Here is a 16,881-nt window from a genome sequence, read left to right as displayed (position 1 = left end):
ATGTGAGACAAATCACCTATGAAAGGCAGGAGAGGGCTGTTGGAGAAGCACGTGTGGGGCTGTGCACACTGTGGGGACATGGGCACCTCAGCAGCAAGGATGCCTTGGTGCTGCCACCTCTATTGCACCCCAGCTCTGGTGGTGGGAGGGTACCCTGGGGTTAGAGGGTGTGGTGGGGCTCCTGGGGTGCCTCTTCCCACTCAGGGGTGTAAGGCATGGGAATGCACAGATGTGCAGAATGAAGTCACATTTGGCCATCGGGCACATGAAATTCCGCTCTCTGTGCTTTGCAGGACAGCTGAACAAGGATGTCACGTACAGTCAACTCTACTCGTTCCTCGACTGCCTCCAGGTAAGGTCTGCAGCTGTAGCTTAGGAGCTCCCCATTCATCTTGGCCCACTGCTAAAGCCCCTCTCCTCATGCCTGCCCAGGTGAGCCCCTGCAGCGGCTGGCTGACCCCCAATGAAACCCTCAGGAATCTGACCTCGGAGGTAAGTCTCAATGGGGCTGCTGTGGGATCGCCCCAGTACACCGGCACTCTGCCCTGTGCCTGAGGAGAGAAGCCCAATTGCCTCAAAGGCAAGATGCCAGCACAGGTTTTTTTCTTTCCAAAGGCAAGGAGAAAATGTGGAAATATCCACAGCAATCCTTTCAAATGCTTCTCAGGCTCTGGGAGGCAGCATGCTCAAGTTAAGGGATTTGTGAAGGTATTCCTGTTACAACCTCTCAGCTACCCAAATTTATGCTCAAGGGATGTGATCTCCCCAAGACAAAACTGTTCAGGTTCTTGTTCTTTAAGAAGAAAATGTACCTGATAAGAAAGGCTTTTGAATCAAGCGAGCTGTTGGTATGACAAGCCAGCTGCATAGACTTTTCTGGCTGCGGGAGCAGATCCTGAGAGCAAGAGCCTTACCCTGTTCTCATTTGGGATTTGTGCTAATCTTCCTCTGACACATTTCTGTGGACTTAATCACCAGATGGTGCGACCAGGGAGTATCCAGGCTCAGTGCAGGAATGGGAACAGACAGAAAAGAGATGTCTTAAAACTGACCCTAAAAATCTGGCTGCAGAAGTAAATGACACATAATACCAGCCACTTATTTTCTTATGGTACAAGCTGATTTTTAATCCCAGAAGTCCCCTGCAGCCATGTAAAAGAGCCAGTAACCAACTATTATCAAAGGTCTCATCTCTGTGTATGGTTGTATTAATGTTTGCATTCACTAAACAAAAAAATATGGCCTTAATTTCACCAAAGCTTACATTTTATGCACTGTCCCTCTTGACTTCAGAGAAGGCCATTAAGCACATTCCTAAACCTTTGCAGGGTTGCAGCTTATGTATTCATACCAACAATACAGAACAGAGAGTACATGTAACGTCTGTCCATGAACAATGCATATGTCTTCAGGGTATGAATTAATCATTCTGAGTCCTTGTCTGAAACTAATTGTCTGTGTTATTATCCAAACTGCACAATTTATTTAGGAGATCCTGATCTCTGTTATGGCTGCAGAAATTACACTGGATGTATCAGGCAGACACTCAATGGTGGTAATTTACTCTTCTGAAAGTAAGGGCGGAATTTGGTCTGCATAGATAAGCATTATCACCTACAACGTAGTAGTGGGAAGGATAATAGGAAAAGAGGACATTTCTCTTGTAGAAAAGTTTTTCATTTCTTTAAGAGGAATGAAAATTACTGGGCTCCAAAAGCAAGAAACTTAGAATATTTATATAAGTGTAAGGACACTACTGAAAGAGGTCTCCAGTCAAATAAGCATATGCTGTATCAAACTTACGAAATCAGCTGAGGCCTCAGCGCAACCTGCGAGGATGAGCTGGGTAGTCCAAAGGCTGGTAGTGCTCATGCAAGTCCACGTTCTGATGAAGGGCTCCAGTTCACCTTCTGTCCCCCATCTGACAGAGCAACATTATCTTTCAAACTACTGCCTCTGTATCAGTGATAAAAGCTGGATCCGTGTAAAGCAACATGAATAGCAATGAATAGTCATTATATCGCTTGATTTTTGCAGAGAGCATTACAGCTTTCCAATGTCCTGAAAGAAATAGCAAGATCTGAGAAATTTGTCAACTTTGATATTTTCTACATGGATTTCCCACTGAGAAAAAGTAAGTTGTTTTTTACCCTGTCTTTCTCACAAAGCACTTACTCAAGTGCTGGGCTGCTGCTATGCTCCTCATATTTTGGCTCTGTACCAGGAGAAGGGCAGTATAGTCAGCCAGCCTAGGTGACCCTGCAGTCAGGGCTGTGGCCAAGGAGGAGGGATCCTTAATGCCAGTTTCTCCTAGCTTCCATGGCTGGGGTAACCAGGGATATTTCCTGAGACAAGATCCCATCACCCCTTGGGAACAACAGCCTCCCCGCTGGTCCCAGCTGCCGGCACCCACAAGCCCAGTAATGCACAGTACAGTGGCCACTTTCTCTTGGGTAGCAAGGTGACAGGGACAATAGATGTGCTTTTGCTAAGAAGGCCTCCTGCTTGTCCACTGCAGCTTTTCAGGCTGATGTAGAAAAAAAAGAAATCTCAAACCTATCCTGGTCTGTAAGATTTGGTTTTGGTTTTGAACATTGCTTTTCTAGCGGGTCATCTGGGCTGGAGATGCATACCTGCAGTGGTCAAAGTGGTCTTCGTGAGATGTAGTTTACTTCGTCACTGACTGGGCTTCATGCAGCCTCCTCTGGGCTGAGCAGTGCCTTGGGAAGGAGATCTTTCAGCAGCCATTTTCCTGCCTCAATAACACAGCTCCACTCTCACTGTTCCCAAAGTAGAAGCACCTCTCCCAGGAATAGCTGGCTTCTTTCCTATGTTTCTTTAAACACCTACATACTACTGTAACTTTTGACTTGAAAAGCTTACAAAACCTGTCCTTCTGTGATCTTTAGTGACATTAGGTAAGCACATTACCTAAATCACTTTCTTCTGCAACTGACACTTAAAAATAAATTAAAACATCCTGGAAACTTTTGTCATTACCTATGAGAGTGAGCAGACATAGTCCCTGTTGGGCTGGGGACAGACACCTGTCCCTGAATCCATCTCAGCTCTGTTTGCCTTGCAAGATGCACAGGGGTCCAGCTTGAGGCAACACCCAGCATCAGCTTGGATTCTTCACATGGAGAACCACACTTTTTCTTTTTAAAAATAGGGATCAGCATGAGATGAGGGATTGATTTTGGCAATGTATTTCAAGTAGTTAGATAGTGATGGGAAAGTAGGAAAACAGCTTTATATTTCTATATCCAGCCTGAATCTCCAGTGTTACAACTTGTCTCTCTCTCTCCTGTTGTGCGCTGCTGTGAAGAGAGTGGCCCCATCCTCATTGTCTTCCCACAGGCTCTTCCCCGGAATGGACCATCCCTGTCTCTCAACCTCCCTTCATGGGGCCAGAGCTCCAGCCCTGGCCACACTGGGGCCTCTCCAAAATAGCCTGAATGTTTACATTCAAAAAATAGTGTATAATAATTAAGGATAAAGCTTTATCTGCATTTCCTTGTTTTTATATTCACATAGAGAGGTAGTTCCATGTTGGTCCTTATTGAAAAATTTTATCTGGGGACTGTATTTTAAATCCGAGCATGCAGGCATCTAAATCCAAAGCCACGAGGGGACAGAAGCACCCTGTCAATACTTTAAAGTGTACTTCTCTAACACTTCTCCCCATTAGTGCTTGGCTGTCCTTGAAACCATGAAGCTGCCATCTCATTTTGCAGCCAAATCCTATCGAAATTCACAAACTTATTTTATCCTACATGACCCAATTCCAGAAGCTGGTTCTGGGTCTCATGAAGACCATATGGAGGAGGAGGAGGTAAAGAAATGAGGATGGGAGAGGCAGCCTTTCTGTCCAAAAGTTTCTGTCAGAGAGGTGGGCTCCACTGTCAAGCTCATTCTCATAGCACAGAGTTTCAGGGTGTCCAAGCCTCCTGGCAGCTTTTGCCTCAGCTACTTAATATTTAACAAGTCATTAGGACTTGGAATGAACTACCTGCTGGGTAGGCAAATTACTTTAATAAGTTAAATTACTAACTTTAGTTAATTTATTTGCTTTCACAAAAGGAAACATCTTAATATAATTTGCTGTTCTTGATTACATCGCATTAAATAAATGAAGTAAACAAAATCACACATGCATATACAAACATCAGCTTTGAAAGACACTTTGCAAAATTTCCTGCAGCCCTGGAGGCAAGGATTCGAACAAGCCGTCAGGAAAGCTGTCAGATCGCAAGTGTGCTCAAAAGCCAGCTAAGGCTACTGACCCACTTTTCTGGTCTCTTTCTGAAGCAAGCAGCAAATCCTCCCCGAAACTCTCCAGACATCAAATATTTAGCAGTGGTTAAACACTGTGATGAGTACATTGATTTCAGGCTGACCTGGGCATATTTATGTACATAGCAGCTCCCAGCTTTTTCCCAGTAAAATTTGAGCATATTAGCATTTATTCTAGGTTCAGATGGACACTCAAGCCCACATGTTGACCTTGACTGAAGAAATTAGTGGTTCCTTTATGAAGCAGTGCAATAAAGAGGAGGATAGGGGTTGCTTGTTATGCCTTTTCCTTGGTGTGGATAGAAGCAAGCTCTGGTGTCGTCCAGACAAGGCAACAGGCATTTCTAAGACAGACTCTGGACATACTCAGTTGGTGGTTATTTGCTCCACTATTCTAGGATTTTTTGAGGTCAGGTATAACAGTGTAAATTAACCTATCTTGATACAAATTTTACTTATCTTACTTACTCCTCTGCTATTTCTGGCACTGGAACAGTAGTCTCTCTACAAAGTAAAGCACAGTATACAGCCTCATACTCCATGTAGGATATCATCTACAAGGAGTTAGGTGAGTTCACTGTGCATCTATATGCGCACTGTATGGAGTAATCTAAGGTAAATATGTGTTGTCCCCAACATACTGTAAATTTGAAACAAACCTACAAGCCCCGTGTCTTGAAACAGGTTTTGGGCGCTGTCTGAAGCATCACAAGTGGGTTTTTATAGTCAAAGCAGGAATATCACCTCTTTGTGAATGAGAGTTAGCGTGGGGACCCAGACAGCACTTTTTGACACAATAACCAGGGTCCAAAAAACAGCAGTGAGCCCAGATCAAACTGTGGTGCTTGAATGGAGAACATTTTCCTCCTGACAGGATGCTTGCATAATGCTATTAAGAATTCTCAACCTGTCATTATAAAAGGAATTATTGAATTTACAGTCTGTTAATGCCATATCCACTAGTCCCATGTTTGATCACTCCACAGCCCTTTTTGAAGAGAGAAAGCTTTTTGCTTCTCTAATGGCTCCAGGGCTTACAGCACAGCATCATTTGCATTGAATGTCACGCTTATGCAATTCAAAAGGTTATTTTGTTGGAGTTGAAAAAGACCACTCAGAAGATAAGTAATCAAAAATGACAGTCTGTTCATGCAGACTTCAGCCCATGTGAATATTCTGTTACCATCTCTTTCCCTAAAAAGCACTGTTTTCTTCATCTCTATTTTTTCTTTTGCACTGCTGAAGATGCAACTAACATGGGAAATGCAAAAGTATTAAATCAGTATTAAATAATTTACAGCCTTACTTGCTACAGCATCCATCTTAGTTGGGAAGGAAAGTGAATTGTTTTACGATCATTTATGTTCAAAGCGCTTCCTTGCATAAATATAGCAGAGGAAAAAAATAACAATAAAGGCTTAAATACTGCCCCAAGGAGAGGGGATTGTACACACTATTGGCTCTGACAACTTTATGTGAATTATCATAATCTTCACGCAGAGCTGTTGTGTGCTTAAAAATACCAGCGATGCTTTGAGGAGGAGGGGGGTACATCTCTGGGTGGGCATCTCCGTGCTCACTGGTTGGTGATAACCCCTCTGCCTGTGCTCTTTGCAGCAGCTGAGGAGTGGCGCAAGATGGGAGGTGAGCCCTGGCAGCTGATCGAACCAGTTGATGGCTTCCACCCCAGCCAGGTAAAACCCAGCCCCAGGAGATGGGTGGGAGCAGGCGGGATGTGGGAGCAGGTGGGATGCTGGTGCCCGTTACTGCCCCTGGCACCCAGCTGGCATGCCACAGGCATGCAGGTTTGGGGAATCTGTCTTTTTTAAAAGAGAGAGAGTCATAGAATCATTTAGGTTGGAAAGATCTCTAAGATCATGGAGGCCAACCATTAACCTAACACTGCCAAGTCCACCAGTAAACCCTGTCCCTAAACAGCACATGTACAAGCCTGTTAAATACCTCCAGGGACAGTGATGCACCCATTTCCATTGGCAGCCTCTTCCAAGGCTTGGCAACCCTTTTTATTTCCCTGAAATAATTTTTCCTAATATCCAATCTATACCCTCTCTGGTGCAGTTTGAGGCCATTTCCTCATATCCTATTAATTGTTTCATGGGAGAAGAAACCAACCCCCACCTCATCACAACCTCTGATGATTTGTTAGATGATAGCATAAGAAGAATATTATTGTAGAGAGCACTAAGATCTCCCCTCAGTGTCCTTTTCTCCAGGCTAAAAAACTTCTTTTCCCTCAGCTGCTGCTCAATAAGTCTTGTGCTCCAGACTCTTCTCCAGCTCCATTGCTCTTCTCTGGACAAGCTTCAGGACCTCAATGTCTTTTTTGTAGAGAGGGGCCCAAAACTGAATACAGGATTCAAGGTGCAGCCTCACAGTTGCTGAGTACAGGATGACGGTCACTGTCCTGGCCCTGCTGGCCACACCATTGCTGATACAAGCCAAGGTGCCTTCTTAGGCCAGTCTAAATGACAGCTGTATCCCCAGAGCTGATATCTCCATTTCTGATGGCTGCACTCTGCTCTGACTCCTGCAAGGTCTTCTGCCTTTTCCCCTTACTGACCAGTATCGTGGCCAAACAGGTCTTAATGCGCAAAAACTGATCCTCACCACTTAGGCTGGCCAGCTGCCTGCCCAAACACCCGTGGGAGTTGTGCAGGATCAGGACAGTAAGGCAGCACTGCAAAAACCAGACAGGTCTCCTCCAGCCCTGCCCTTGCCCTGCAGCCTCTGAGGCTGCAGGTTTCCCTGTCACAGTCTGGAACAAAGATTCCTTTTTGAAGTTATACATTTAAATTGCTTATGCTCAGCAGCTACATATTATTACGTTTTCACTTGCTTGCTTGGCCTCCTAGAACAGGTGGCAGGAGAAGGTTTACAGTCTGCTTATTACAGAAATAAATAAAAGAAGGAGAAGCAGCTGCTCCACTGTAAGTCCTTGCTTGGGTTCAATAATCTAGTGTAAGCTTGCCTGGTTCCCACCATGCTCACTTCAAATTAGTTTTTTTCTGACCCTATAAAAAATGTGGAGAGAGCATGTTCTGCAGTCAGCTGCAAGCAAAACCAGTTTTCTATACACCACCTGCAGGTTTCAAACACATGTGCAGAGGAAAGCAGCAGTCAGTCTCCTTTGCAAGCAAACCCCACCACACTGCCCAGCCACTGGCAGTGCCACTTGGTAGCTCCAGATCATGGGAGGATTTTATGGGCCAGTTTTATGTTGTGAGCTAATGCCCTGCATGTGTTGACCCCCACAGCCCCATCTCCATATAACCCAATGTGAGGCCGCTTTCCACACCGGGAAAGAGCAGTCAGTGGAGAAGCACTTCAATGGGAGCGAGTTGCAAGCACTGATGGATTCCAGCACTGCAGCAGCTTCTCCATTGACTGTGCTTCAGTTCAGATAGGGGAGACCTGCCGGGAGAACTCCAAAGGCAAAATAGATGCTTTAGGTGCTATCTTTTACACCCATGTTAGTCACTCGGGCCAATACAGTGCCTTGCTTAGCCATGCCAAATTAAAAGATCCTCCTGTTTGAAGAGGGACTCCTTCATAGCAGAAATTCCTGCCTGTCTACCACACAAGTACCAGGAGACAGCTGCGTGAAAGTATGAACTCACAGCCTGGGGATGTGGAGAAAGTGTGCCTTGATTTTTGGCTGCAGGCCTTTCGCAAGGAAGCAATTAGAGAAAACTCAGCAAATGAAATGAGAGTGAAAACAGTGACAAAACAAACCCCATTCCCACCTCTGCCATCTGGGGAAACTGTGCAATATGAAGTCTGGAGTGCAATGGAAACTTTTGCATTATTTTCTTGGCATTATTTTCCTGTCATTATTTTCCTGTCTTTCCCTGAGGCTGGCCTTAGGTTTCTTATAACCCCCAGGACCAGGCCACAAAGGGAGCCAGGCTTGCCATATCACAGCTTTTCATCCAGCCTCCTGCCCACATCCTGTATCCCACCAGCAGCTGCAAGGTAGCACAGAGTTGAAGGCAGCAAATGTTTATCTTAACAGAATCCTTCCTTATCCAAAAGAAAATTACAAAAGGACACCGAAGGACAGCTGCAAACCCTACTTGCAGCCCCCAGAGTGCTGAGCTCCAGGATCCAGTCAAGCACTGCCATATTTCACTCCCTCTGGACCTGGCATCCTGCAGTGGTTATGATCTCTCCCTCCTGCTGTTAGGATGACGTTAATGCTTTTATAGGTACATTCTCCCTTACAGCCAAGGTGCCAGCTGTAGATATGCCTCACTTCAAGTGAGTTATTGTCCTCCTAGGATTTATTAATTAGCCTTATCCAAACATCCACCATTTTAAATCCATTTTTCTTTTCCTGTTGGAGTGGAGAAGTCCGTTATCAACATACCACTATTTGGAGTGAGACGCAGCACTCTGCCCCAAAAGAGTGACTCCTTTAGTAAATAGAAGGGGAAGTGTGGGCAGAGAACTGCTATTTTAGAGTATGCTTAAGGAAGATGATAAATAATTCACTCACTCCTCATACAAGTTTTATTTAAAGTTTTGCTTTCTCCTGACATGAATGCCTCTGGCCAGGTATGGTTTTTGTAGCAAATAGAGCTGCCTAGCGGGAGAGGATTGATTCCATGCAGCTTGTCAAGTGGACAGAGGCTCTTTCTTCCATCCCTGCAGCTATTCCCCCCACCTCAAAGGCATCTTGATAAATACAACAGATAAGATACCTAGCCAGGGCATTTCTGCTGAATTTTCCCTCTGTAGATCTTGAAGCACCTGACAAATACTGCCAAATTTTTGAATTGAGCAGCACTCCAAGGAAAGCATAAACACCTTAGCTCTTGCCTTCAATGCAGAGAAATTTTGAAGTTTGGGATGAAGGAACCACTCTCTGTGCCCCTTTCACCCCAAGGGTGAGCTGGCAAGTGTGATCACTAGGTGACCCCTAATCACTGTGGTACAGCAATGGGCAGGATAAGCTGGTGTCCACTGTAAGCCCCCAAATTTCACCTGCTGTTTATCCACTGTCTCTTTAATTAAAAAAAAAAAGGTTGTCCGCTGGTATAAACATGGCAGAAGCAGGTGTCAGTGTGTATATCCAGGAGTCCAGAGGTCCAGACATTCTGGAGGGGTGTGGGAGGGAATTGAACCTTTCTAACTGAAGCTTGCATACGTTGCAAGGAGAAGGAAAAGAGAAAAGAAAAAAGGCCACACTCACCCTGTGCCATCAGAGCTAGTGCAGTTTTTCATGCATTGCAGAAAGGTTAGGCAGGCAGGAAAAACTAGCCCACAGTCCCTACTCCAGGCAATATTTTATATTTAAAAATCTTGAAAGATGGGATAAACACCAAGTCCTAATTTGTTTCACTGTGCCCAGAACCACATTCCCTTCCTGTAAATTTCTTGTGAGGAAAGGGGTTTCCTGCATGTTTTTTTTTAAGTTTCGAAACAGGAGGGTGGAAACAAAACACTCATAATTGGCGTAACTGCATTCCACTAAAGTTTCAAAGTTAAAATTTGCCTCCATAAAGTGTTTTCCAAAACATGCAGCGCAGGATGGAGGCAGAAGAAATTCACGCTATTTACTTTTGACACTTAAAATCAAAGTGATTCACTCAGTCCTCCCAAGTTTCCTCTAGAGCTGTTTTTGAGACACCATTCCCCAAAGTTCAGCTTGGTTGTCCTTGGGAAAAAATCTGTCTCTCTCTTCCCAGTGACTATAGAGGGAGCCCAGGGAATTTCTTCAGCATCTCCTCCTTACTACAAAATTTCACTGCAAATCTTTATGAATGCCAGATGGCTTCAAGGACACCACTTCCCTCTAGAACAGTCGATTGCTTTGTTTGGATGACAGGGCCATGCATTTCAACAGGATCCTGCATAAATGGCTTCCTTTCTTGCTTTTATGAAGGTATCAGGGAGAATGCAAAAGCCCTGAGCATCACAAACTGGAACCTGAGACGCTTGGAAGATTCTTAATGTTTATATACAGGCAGGAAAGCACAGCTTGAGTGTGATTAGCTTCTCCCTTTTTCTTCCTTAAGTCATAGCAAAGCACATCCCAGGCAGAAATAAAGAGGAAAAGATGAAGTGACGCATATCAGATGAGTTGGGTATTTACACTTTGCTGAGAATCATGCCTATCACCTGTTTGCTGAAGACAAGGAAAACAGCCAGAAGCTGCTGAAATAACACAGCCACCTCCCAGTTGCAGTCACCCAGAGCACTGGGAGGAATGGATAATATCTCCTTTTAAAAACTTGCTTAGGGGTTGCCATCTTCACAACAACAAAAAAATAATTGCAAAGCTCATAAAAATTATAGCGCGTCTCAAAGCACAAGAATTTTGGAATTTAAAAAAGACCTGCAAGAAAGCAATTTCCAGAATCACAAACCCTTCTCTGTGCTAAACTACTCATCCAGAATAAATTATTGAAATCATTGGGACATCAAGAAACTATGCGTGGACAGAATCTAATTCAGATAAAAATATAGGGTAGTTTAAGTACATATACCCTAAATTACAGTTCAGCATTAGTCTGAACACTGTAGAGCATATGTCCAGTGATACCTTTGCAAAGGGTGCACCATGCAAAGACAGTAGGGTTTTTTAAACCAACCACCCAACCAGCCAATTAATCAACACCACCCATCCTGCTAAAACCCGTGGAAGGTGTAGGGAAGTTTATGAAGGAGGTCTGGAGACTAGCATGCCAACATGGACCACTCTGACAGGGATGGGTCTCAGCCTCCTGGCTGCCATAGGGTGTCCCAGAATAACATGTTTAGTCACAATACAAACTACAACCAGGAGAAAACCCTCTATTGCACAAATCTCTACTACCCCTCTCTCCTGCCCGTTCCTCCATTAGCTTAACAAGACTTTGAGTGACCAGAGTCTAAGAGCTTCCACCCCACAAATGCTTCTCTTTGTATGTGAGCCCTTAAAAAGAAGAAAGATTTTGTCTTCCAGGCCATCACTACAGCTTCTTTTAAAGCACAGGATTAAAAAAGCAGCACATAAAAATTCCCGAAAGGCTCCAGTATCTTCCCAAACTCTGAAACAACAGTATTCAAGTAGTTTGATTCCATAAACCCCCCTCGGCCCTTAAAAGCAACCAAAAAAAAAGCTTTTGTTAGCCTTATTTAATCCTCATAATTGCAGTCAATATCAGTGTGTTGAAAAGTTTGAGTTGAAAAGAAAGTTCCCATATAGGCCAAATATAACCGCAGGTCAGGAGTATAACAAAAATGCCTAGCAGGGTGTGAAAACTTGGATAAGGGAGAGTCAGGCTTTTCTCTCTGTCCCTTTCTGCTACCACTGATGTTTTTCGCCCTGCCAGTACAGCAGATAGGATTTCTCTTTGGCACATAACTTCTAGGGCAAAAACCTTTGTGAAAGCTGGAGTGAGACTGCTATTGAGGAGAAAAGCTATTCTACCATTTCTACAGGTCTCATGGGAAAAAACTCTGAAGACAACCCAGTAGCAGGTGCAAACTTAGAGCATCAGACACAGTTAGTTATGAAACTAGAAATAATTGGGCCTCTTTTTCCTCATCACCTGTGGTTTCCTCCCAGGAGAGCACAGAGAACATTTATTAGAAGTACCAAAAGCATTTGGGAGCATGAATTCCTTTGGACTTGCAAGAGCTTTATGCATTATACCCAAGCGGTGCTTTTGACATACTTTCAAAATGTTTCATGGGAGAAAAAAAATAAAAATCAGATTTCAGGGCCTTTGCATAGCAGTTTATGCACTAGACACCATAGGCATCTGGAAGTGGTTGGAGACAGACTATCATTATTAGACAAATGACGGGAGGTGCAGACATATGGCCCTAATACTATTTTTACTCTCAGAAGGATTTTGCCCTGGTCAAGCAGCTGGAATGTTTTTTTTCCTTTGGTTGTAGGCTACAGTCCATCCCATGGTTATACTGGGCAGTCCTTATGGTGGGGTCTTCTAAACTCTGGCATGAAATGACTGTATTGTAGAGGCACAAGGAATTGATAGCATTTGTGGTTTGCAGATTGCTGCAGCCCTTGGAACAGGCATTACCTGGCAGAAGGCACTACACGAGTGGCCTCAAGTGCTTGGCAAGGAGAATCCATTCAATGACCAGATTGAAGCCATATTCAAAGACCAAGGTGGACACTGACTTCCAAACTGCCGGAGCCCTCACGCAATTTATGGTGGCACTTCCACGAGTCAAGATGATTAAAGACACAAAAAAAAGGGCGGAGGGAAGTTATCAGAGCCAGTAGCAGCGGACATAACACAAGAGCATTCTTTCCAGTTTGTATCTCACCTGCACAAGTAGGCTATGCTTTTTCTGTGGAGCTACAAAAATAAAAATCAGAGGATAGCTGCCAGCTAGACCATTTGTTTGAAAATCTGTATTTCTTTTATCCGTATTTAGCAAACTCCTACCTCTAGCTAATTGTTTTTCCTTCTGCAGAACATTTCTAGGCTTTCTACTTGTACTGTTTCAACAGTTAATCTGATCCCAAAAGGAGAGGAGGGGACCCCAAACTCATTATGTTGCTATAAATTGTGTGTATGTAATTGCCTTGACTGTCAATACATTATTTAGCTGCTATTTGCTTATTAAAGTGTGCCAGGAATAACAAGGCACTACAGTTTTGATGTGCTTGGCAGCATCAGCACAGGCTGACTGAGCACAGGTTCTCTTCCCCCATTAATAAGATATTAAGTTGACAACACTTCATGTATTCAAAGCAGGTTGCTTTTTCAATCTGTAATGTATCTTTCCTTTTTTGCTTCCCGAGGAATACAATATGCCCAGTCCTATGTCTTTTACAGGCATGGCTGAGGGAATCACTGAAAATACTGGGCAGCCCGTACTTCACAGGCAGACTTGAAGATGGAGAATTACTGTGTTTTTTCACGAGCTTATCCCATGCTCTTAGAAAAATAAATAAATATTTAAAAATTATAGACAGCTCTACCCTACTTGCAACCTTACTGGTGATGGAGGGATCAGAGAGCATAAAAAGGCATTAATTACGGGCAGAAGAGATCTGGTAAATAGCAAGCATTGATATGACATGACTAAAACCCACCCCGGCAGCCCAAAGCTCAAGTAGAGTCACTCTGCCCCTTGTTCTGAGCACAGCCCTTGCACAAGGCTGTGTCACACATGAGGCAGCTCTTGGGCTGTGGTCCAAACCCAAGGAGAGGGCCTGGCTGTAGGACATGCAGCCACTCAGCATTTTGAACAGGCAGGGGATGACTTGGCTAATACTATTTTGATTGAAGCATGTATCCTTTCTTTCCTAAATCCTGTGCCTTTTTTAGAGCACAGTCTTTTATTAAGATATTAAGATAGAAATTAAGATAGAAATTCCTATGGGATGACTGCTAACACTTAAGTAAATATTAAGTCACCTACTTTAGGAAACCAACAGGGAATACATTCCTTAATTGAATGATACTTGTTAATAAGGCCCCAATTCATTCAAGGCATTTAGATGTTACCAAAATATCCAGTCTCCCAAGAAATATATTTTCAACTCCAGAGAGGCATGCCTGGGGAAGACTATTTAGCATTAGAAGGAAAAGGAAATCTCCCTGCTTCCTCTAGAAATTCTCTTCAAACAAAATAATATTCCATGTCCCCTGGCCAGGTAAAACACCTATTTTTTTATTACCTATTCAGGACTCTTATCTTTCATTAAATACAACACAAGAACAGAAACAAGTGCATCCACATGTTTTTACTACAGACCAAGTACAGCACAGGCAATAATTACAGAATATCAGATTATTTCCTCTACATCAACATACAGAAGCATAGCAATTAAAAGGGGGGAGAGAGTCATGTTTAGAAGCCTAATTTTCAAGGCAATTTCATTGCAAATTATTGTATTTCATTTGAGGTTGGGATTTAATAACACCAATTAGGAGTTTTACAAAGTAGTAAAACTGAAAATCTCCTCAGCTAAAATAAGCTTCATTGCCTAAAGCAAAGCATTTTTCTCTTACAGACTTTCTTACTAGTAAACTTCTTGAATTTGTGAACAATGGGATAAAATGATTTCTTAAAAAATTAGAACAACTTTTCAAAGACAACCTGAAACCTCCATAGCTGAATCCCAAAGCAAAACTCCCAAGTGTTCTCAGTAGAATTCCTCCATGCTAGATAAAGGGCCCCTGAGAAACACCAAGGAATGGGTTTGCCCCTGCTTGAAGGCACACTACCCAAAGCACGTGCCCTCATGCCTCAAGGTGAGCTCTGCAGCTCCAAACCAGGCTGCATGCAGAAACCTGATTTGTAACTAATGCAGTAACTATCAACCTGCAAAGAAAGATGAATTTCAGGACTATTAAGCCATCAGCTTTTACAACCACTAAATCTCTCTATTATTTCAAATGCAAAAAACAGCTGAAGATCTGCACCCCCACCATCAATCACTTACCCATACCACACTAAAAATACATGTCCTATATTTAAAAAATGCTGCAGAAAAAGCTTACTTATGCTAAAGCAGAGACAAAGTATGAATTCTAGTCTATTCCATTAGGTTAACTGTCTCCTGGTGCTTGGAGTGGTTGAAGGTGACAAATGCATGGGGAAAAGAGAAACAGAACGTTTCTCTTGGAAAGCTAATTATAATTCCATGCAATTCAAACTTAATAGCAGTATGTATTTCTAGAAGGAATGGTCTGTCAAGGTCTTTTCTGGGGAGAGTCAGAGCATGTGAAGATAGGAGGGATTATGTCACTAGCTGGGTCCAGCACTCTGCACATGGGAAGGTTCTCTTGATGTTACTCTGCAAACAGTTTTTACAAAACTTAAAGCTTTGCATGAAATCAGACAGTAGGAACTCTTTTTGAGGTATAGAACATCTAAAGTGACCTGAAGCTATTTGAATTCACACAGTCTGGCCTCTTCACAAAGGATCTGCTTCAAACATGGAAAAACTATGTCACCATTGTTGCAAACTCCTTCACTGCAAAGCCCTAAAAGAGCTGAGGAACATGGGAGGGGAGGAGGTGGCACCCAGCAGTGCCAGCCAGAAAAGCCATACATGCAGGCTTCCTGCTGAGCTTGCATCCCATGCTTCTGCTGGCTGCAGGAGCCCATGTCCTCACCACTCACAGCTTGTGCCCAGAACTCACCACACAGGTCAGCTTTTCTAACTTAACAACACCTGTTATACCTTTCCTTTATGAAGGGAACTTCATCTTGGGCAGTGAAAAACACAGACTGGTTTCTACAAGAGATAATAGCGCAATTAGCCTAAATAAAAATGTTCACTTGAATATCACCCAGTTCTGTTTGTAACATCTTTCTATGGACTCCTTTCATAATTCAAAATTTAATGACTTTTAACATCCACTTGGAAGTTTAGGAAGACAGCCTACCACACATCCACTGATGAAATTTGCTCTTGCACTGTCCCTGTTGCATTATTCTGCTGCCATGTCACTGTCACCAAAAAAAAAAAAAACCAAAAAAAACCCAAAACAAAACAAAAACAAAACAAAAACAAAAAAAAAAAACAACAAAAAAACAAACGAACCATCTCTCCTCTTCATATTTGAAGAGCTGCTGCACACGAACAATCTGGCCTCCCACTACAAAATTCAGTGCTAGCTACATGGAAGGCTTCACACACCATCAAGTGAAATTTTGGGATACCTGTACAGAATAGAATCCTTCCTTAAATACTGTGTGGAGTCCAGCTTTTCTTCAGCCTACAGACTAGTATCTCAAATGCATAGATAACATTATGAAAAAAGCAGGAAGGGTTTTATTTTTTATTTTAAATGAATAAAATAAATCTCAATACATAGTTTGGAAATATTTAAAGACATCAGAAAAGAAAACAAGACTTAAAAGCAAGTACAAAAGGGGTAGGATGAAAACAGTATAAGCTAACAGAATTTAGTGTTTCAAGTGTGAATATGTAAGAGTAATAGCAACCCTAAGTATTCCACTACTGCATTTCTAGTGAAGTAATGAGCTGGTATTTCAATATGCTCAATGAAAAGCTGTGAAATCTGCAAGTTTTAACTGAGAAATGTTGCCATTTTCATGATGGGTCTCTGAAGTACTGTTTTTATATGCATTTGTGGACACGTCTATCAAGGGGAGGAAGACCCATTCTTTCAGCCAGAGGAGTATTAGTTGGTACATAGCAGCTTTGTAAAGTCTTCTTATTAAACAAAACAAAAAAAAGGCACTTTTACAACCTATTAACCTATTCCTGGTTCTCAAATAGAGAATTCCAGCTTGTAAAAACCACAAGTCCCAGGAAATACTGATGTATACAACCCTAAACCTAAATTTTTCTGTTTGATTATTTTTTAGATAACAGTCCTAACAAAAATACTCAAGACCTTCCATTTCTATCAAAGTGCAATATACTGCATACGTAATTCCCCACCTGCAAATCACATAGTGTACATGCCATGCACCTATCCATACTAGTTTGTATGAGAAATTGCAAAAGTAGTATGAATATGTTGTGCATTTTGTTCTGACCACAAAGATGCTGTGTAAGCAGAAATATCTATACTGAATGTTGTAGAATAAAATTGACTAGTTACTTTTATGCCTGAT

The 16,881-nt window shown here is 42.7% G+C and overlaps 1 protein-coding gene across 1 annotated transcript in view; it reads left to right on the top strand.

Annotated features, from left to right (window-relative positions):
* The window catches only part of AOAH (acyloxyacyl hydrolase), a gene marked incomplete at both ends in the record, with an annotated part of 73,575 nt that extends 61,125 nt beyond the window's left edge, over positions 1-12,450 (top strand). The window contains 5 exons of the mRNA XM_082278646.1: positions 294-352; positions 433-492; positions 2,038-2,134; positions 5,914-5,990; positions 12,322-12,450. Coding sequence (XP_082134772.1) covers positions 294-352; positions 433-492; positions 2,038-2,134; positions 5,914-5,990; positions 12,322-12,450 — 422 coding nt within the window. The remainder of the gene's footprint in view (positions 1-293; positions 353-432; positions 493-2,037; positions 2,135-5,913; positions 5,991-12,321) is intronic.
* Positions 12,451-16,881: the final 4,431 nt, after the last annotated feature.

This window comes from Coloeus monedula (assembly GCF_965178545.1).
Source record: "Coloeus monedula genome assembly, chromosome: 1".
NCBI lineage: Eukaryota > Metazoa > Chordata > Aves > Passeriformes > Corvidae > Coloeus > Coloeus monedula.
This window is presented reverse-complemented; position numbering and strand designations above follow the sequence as displayed.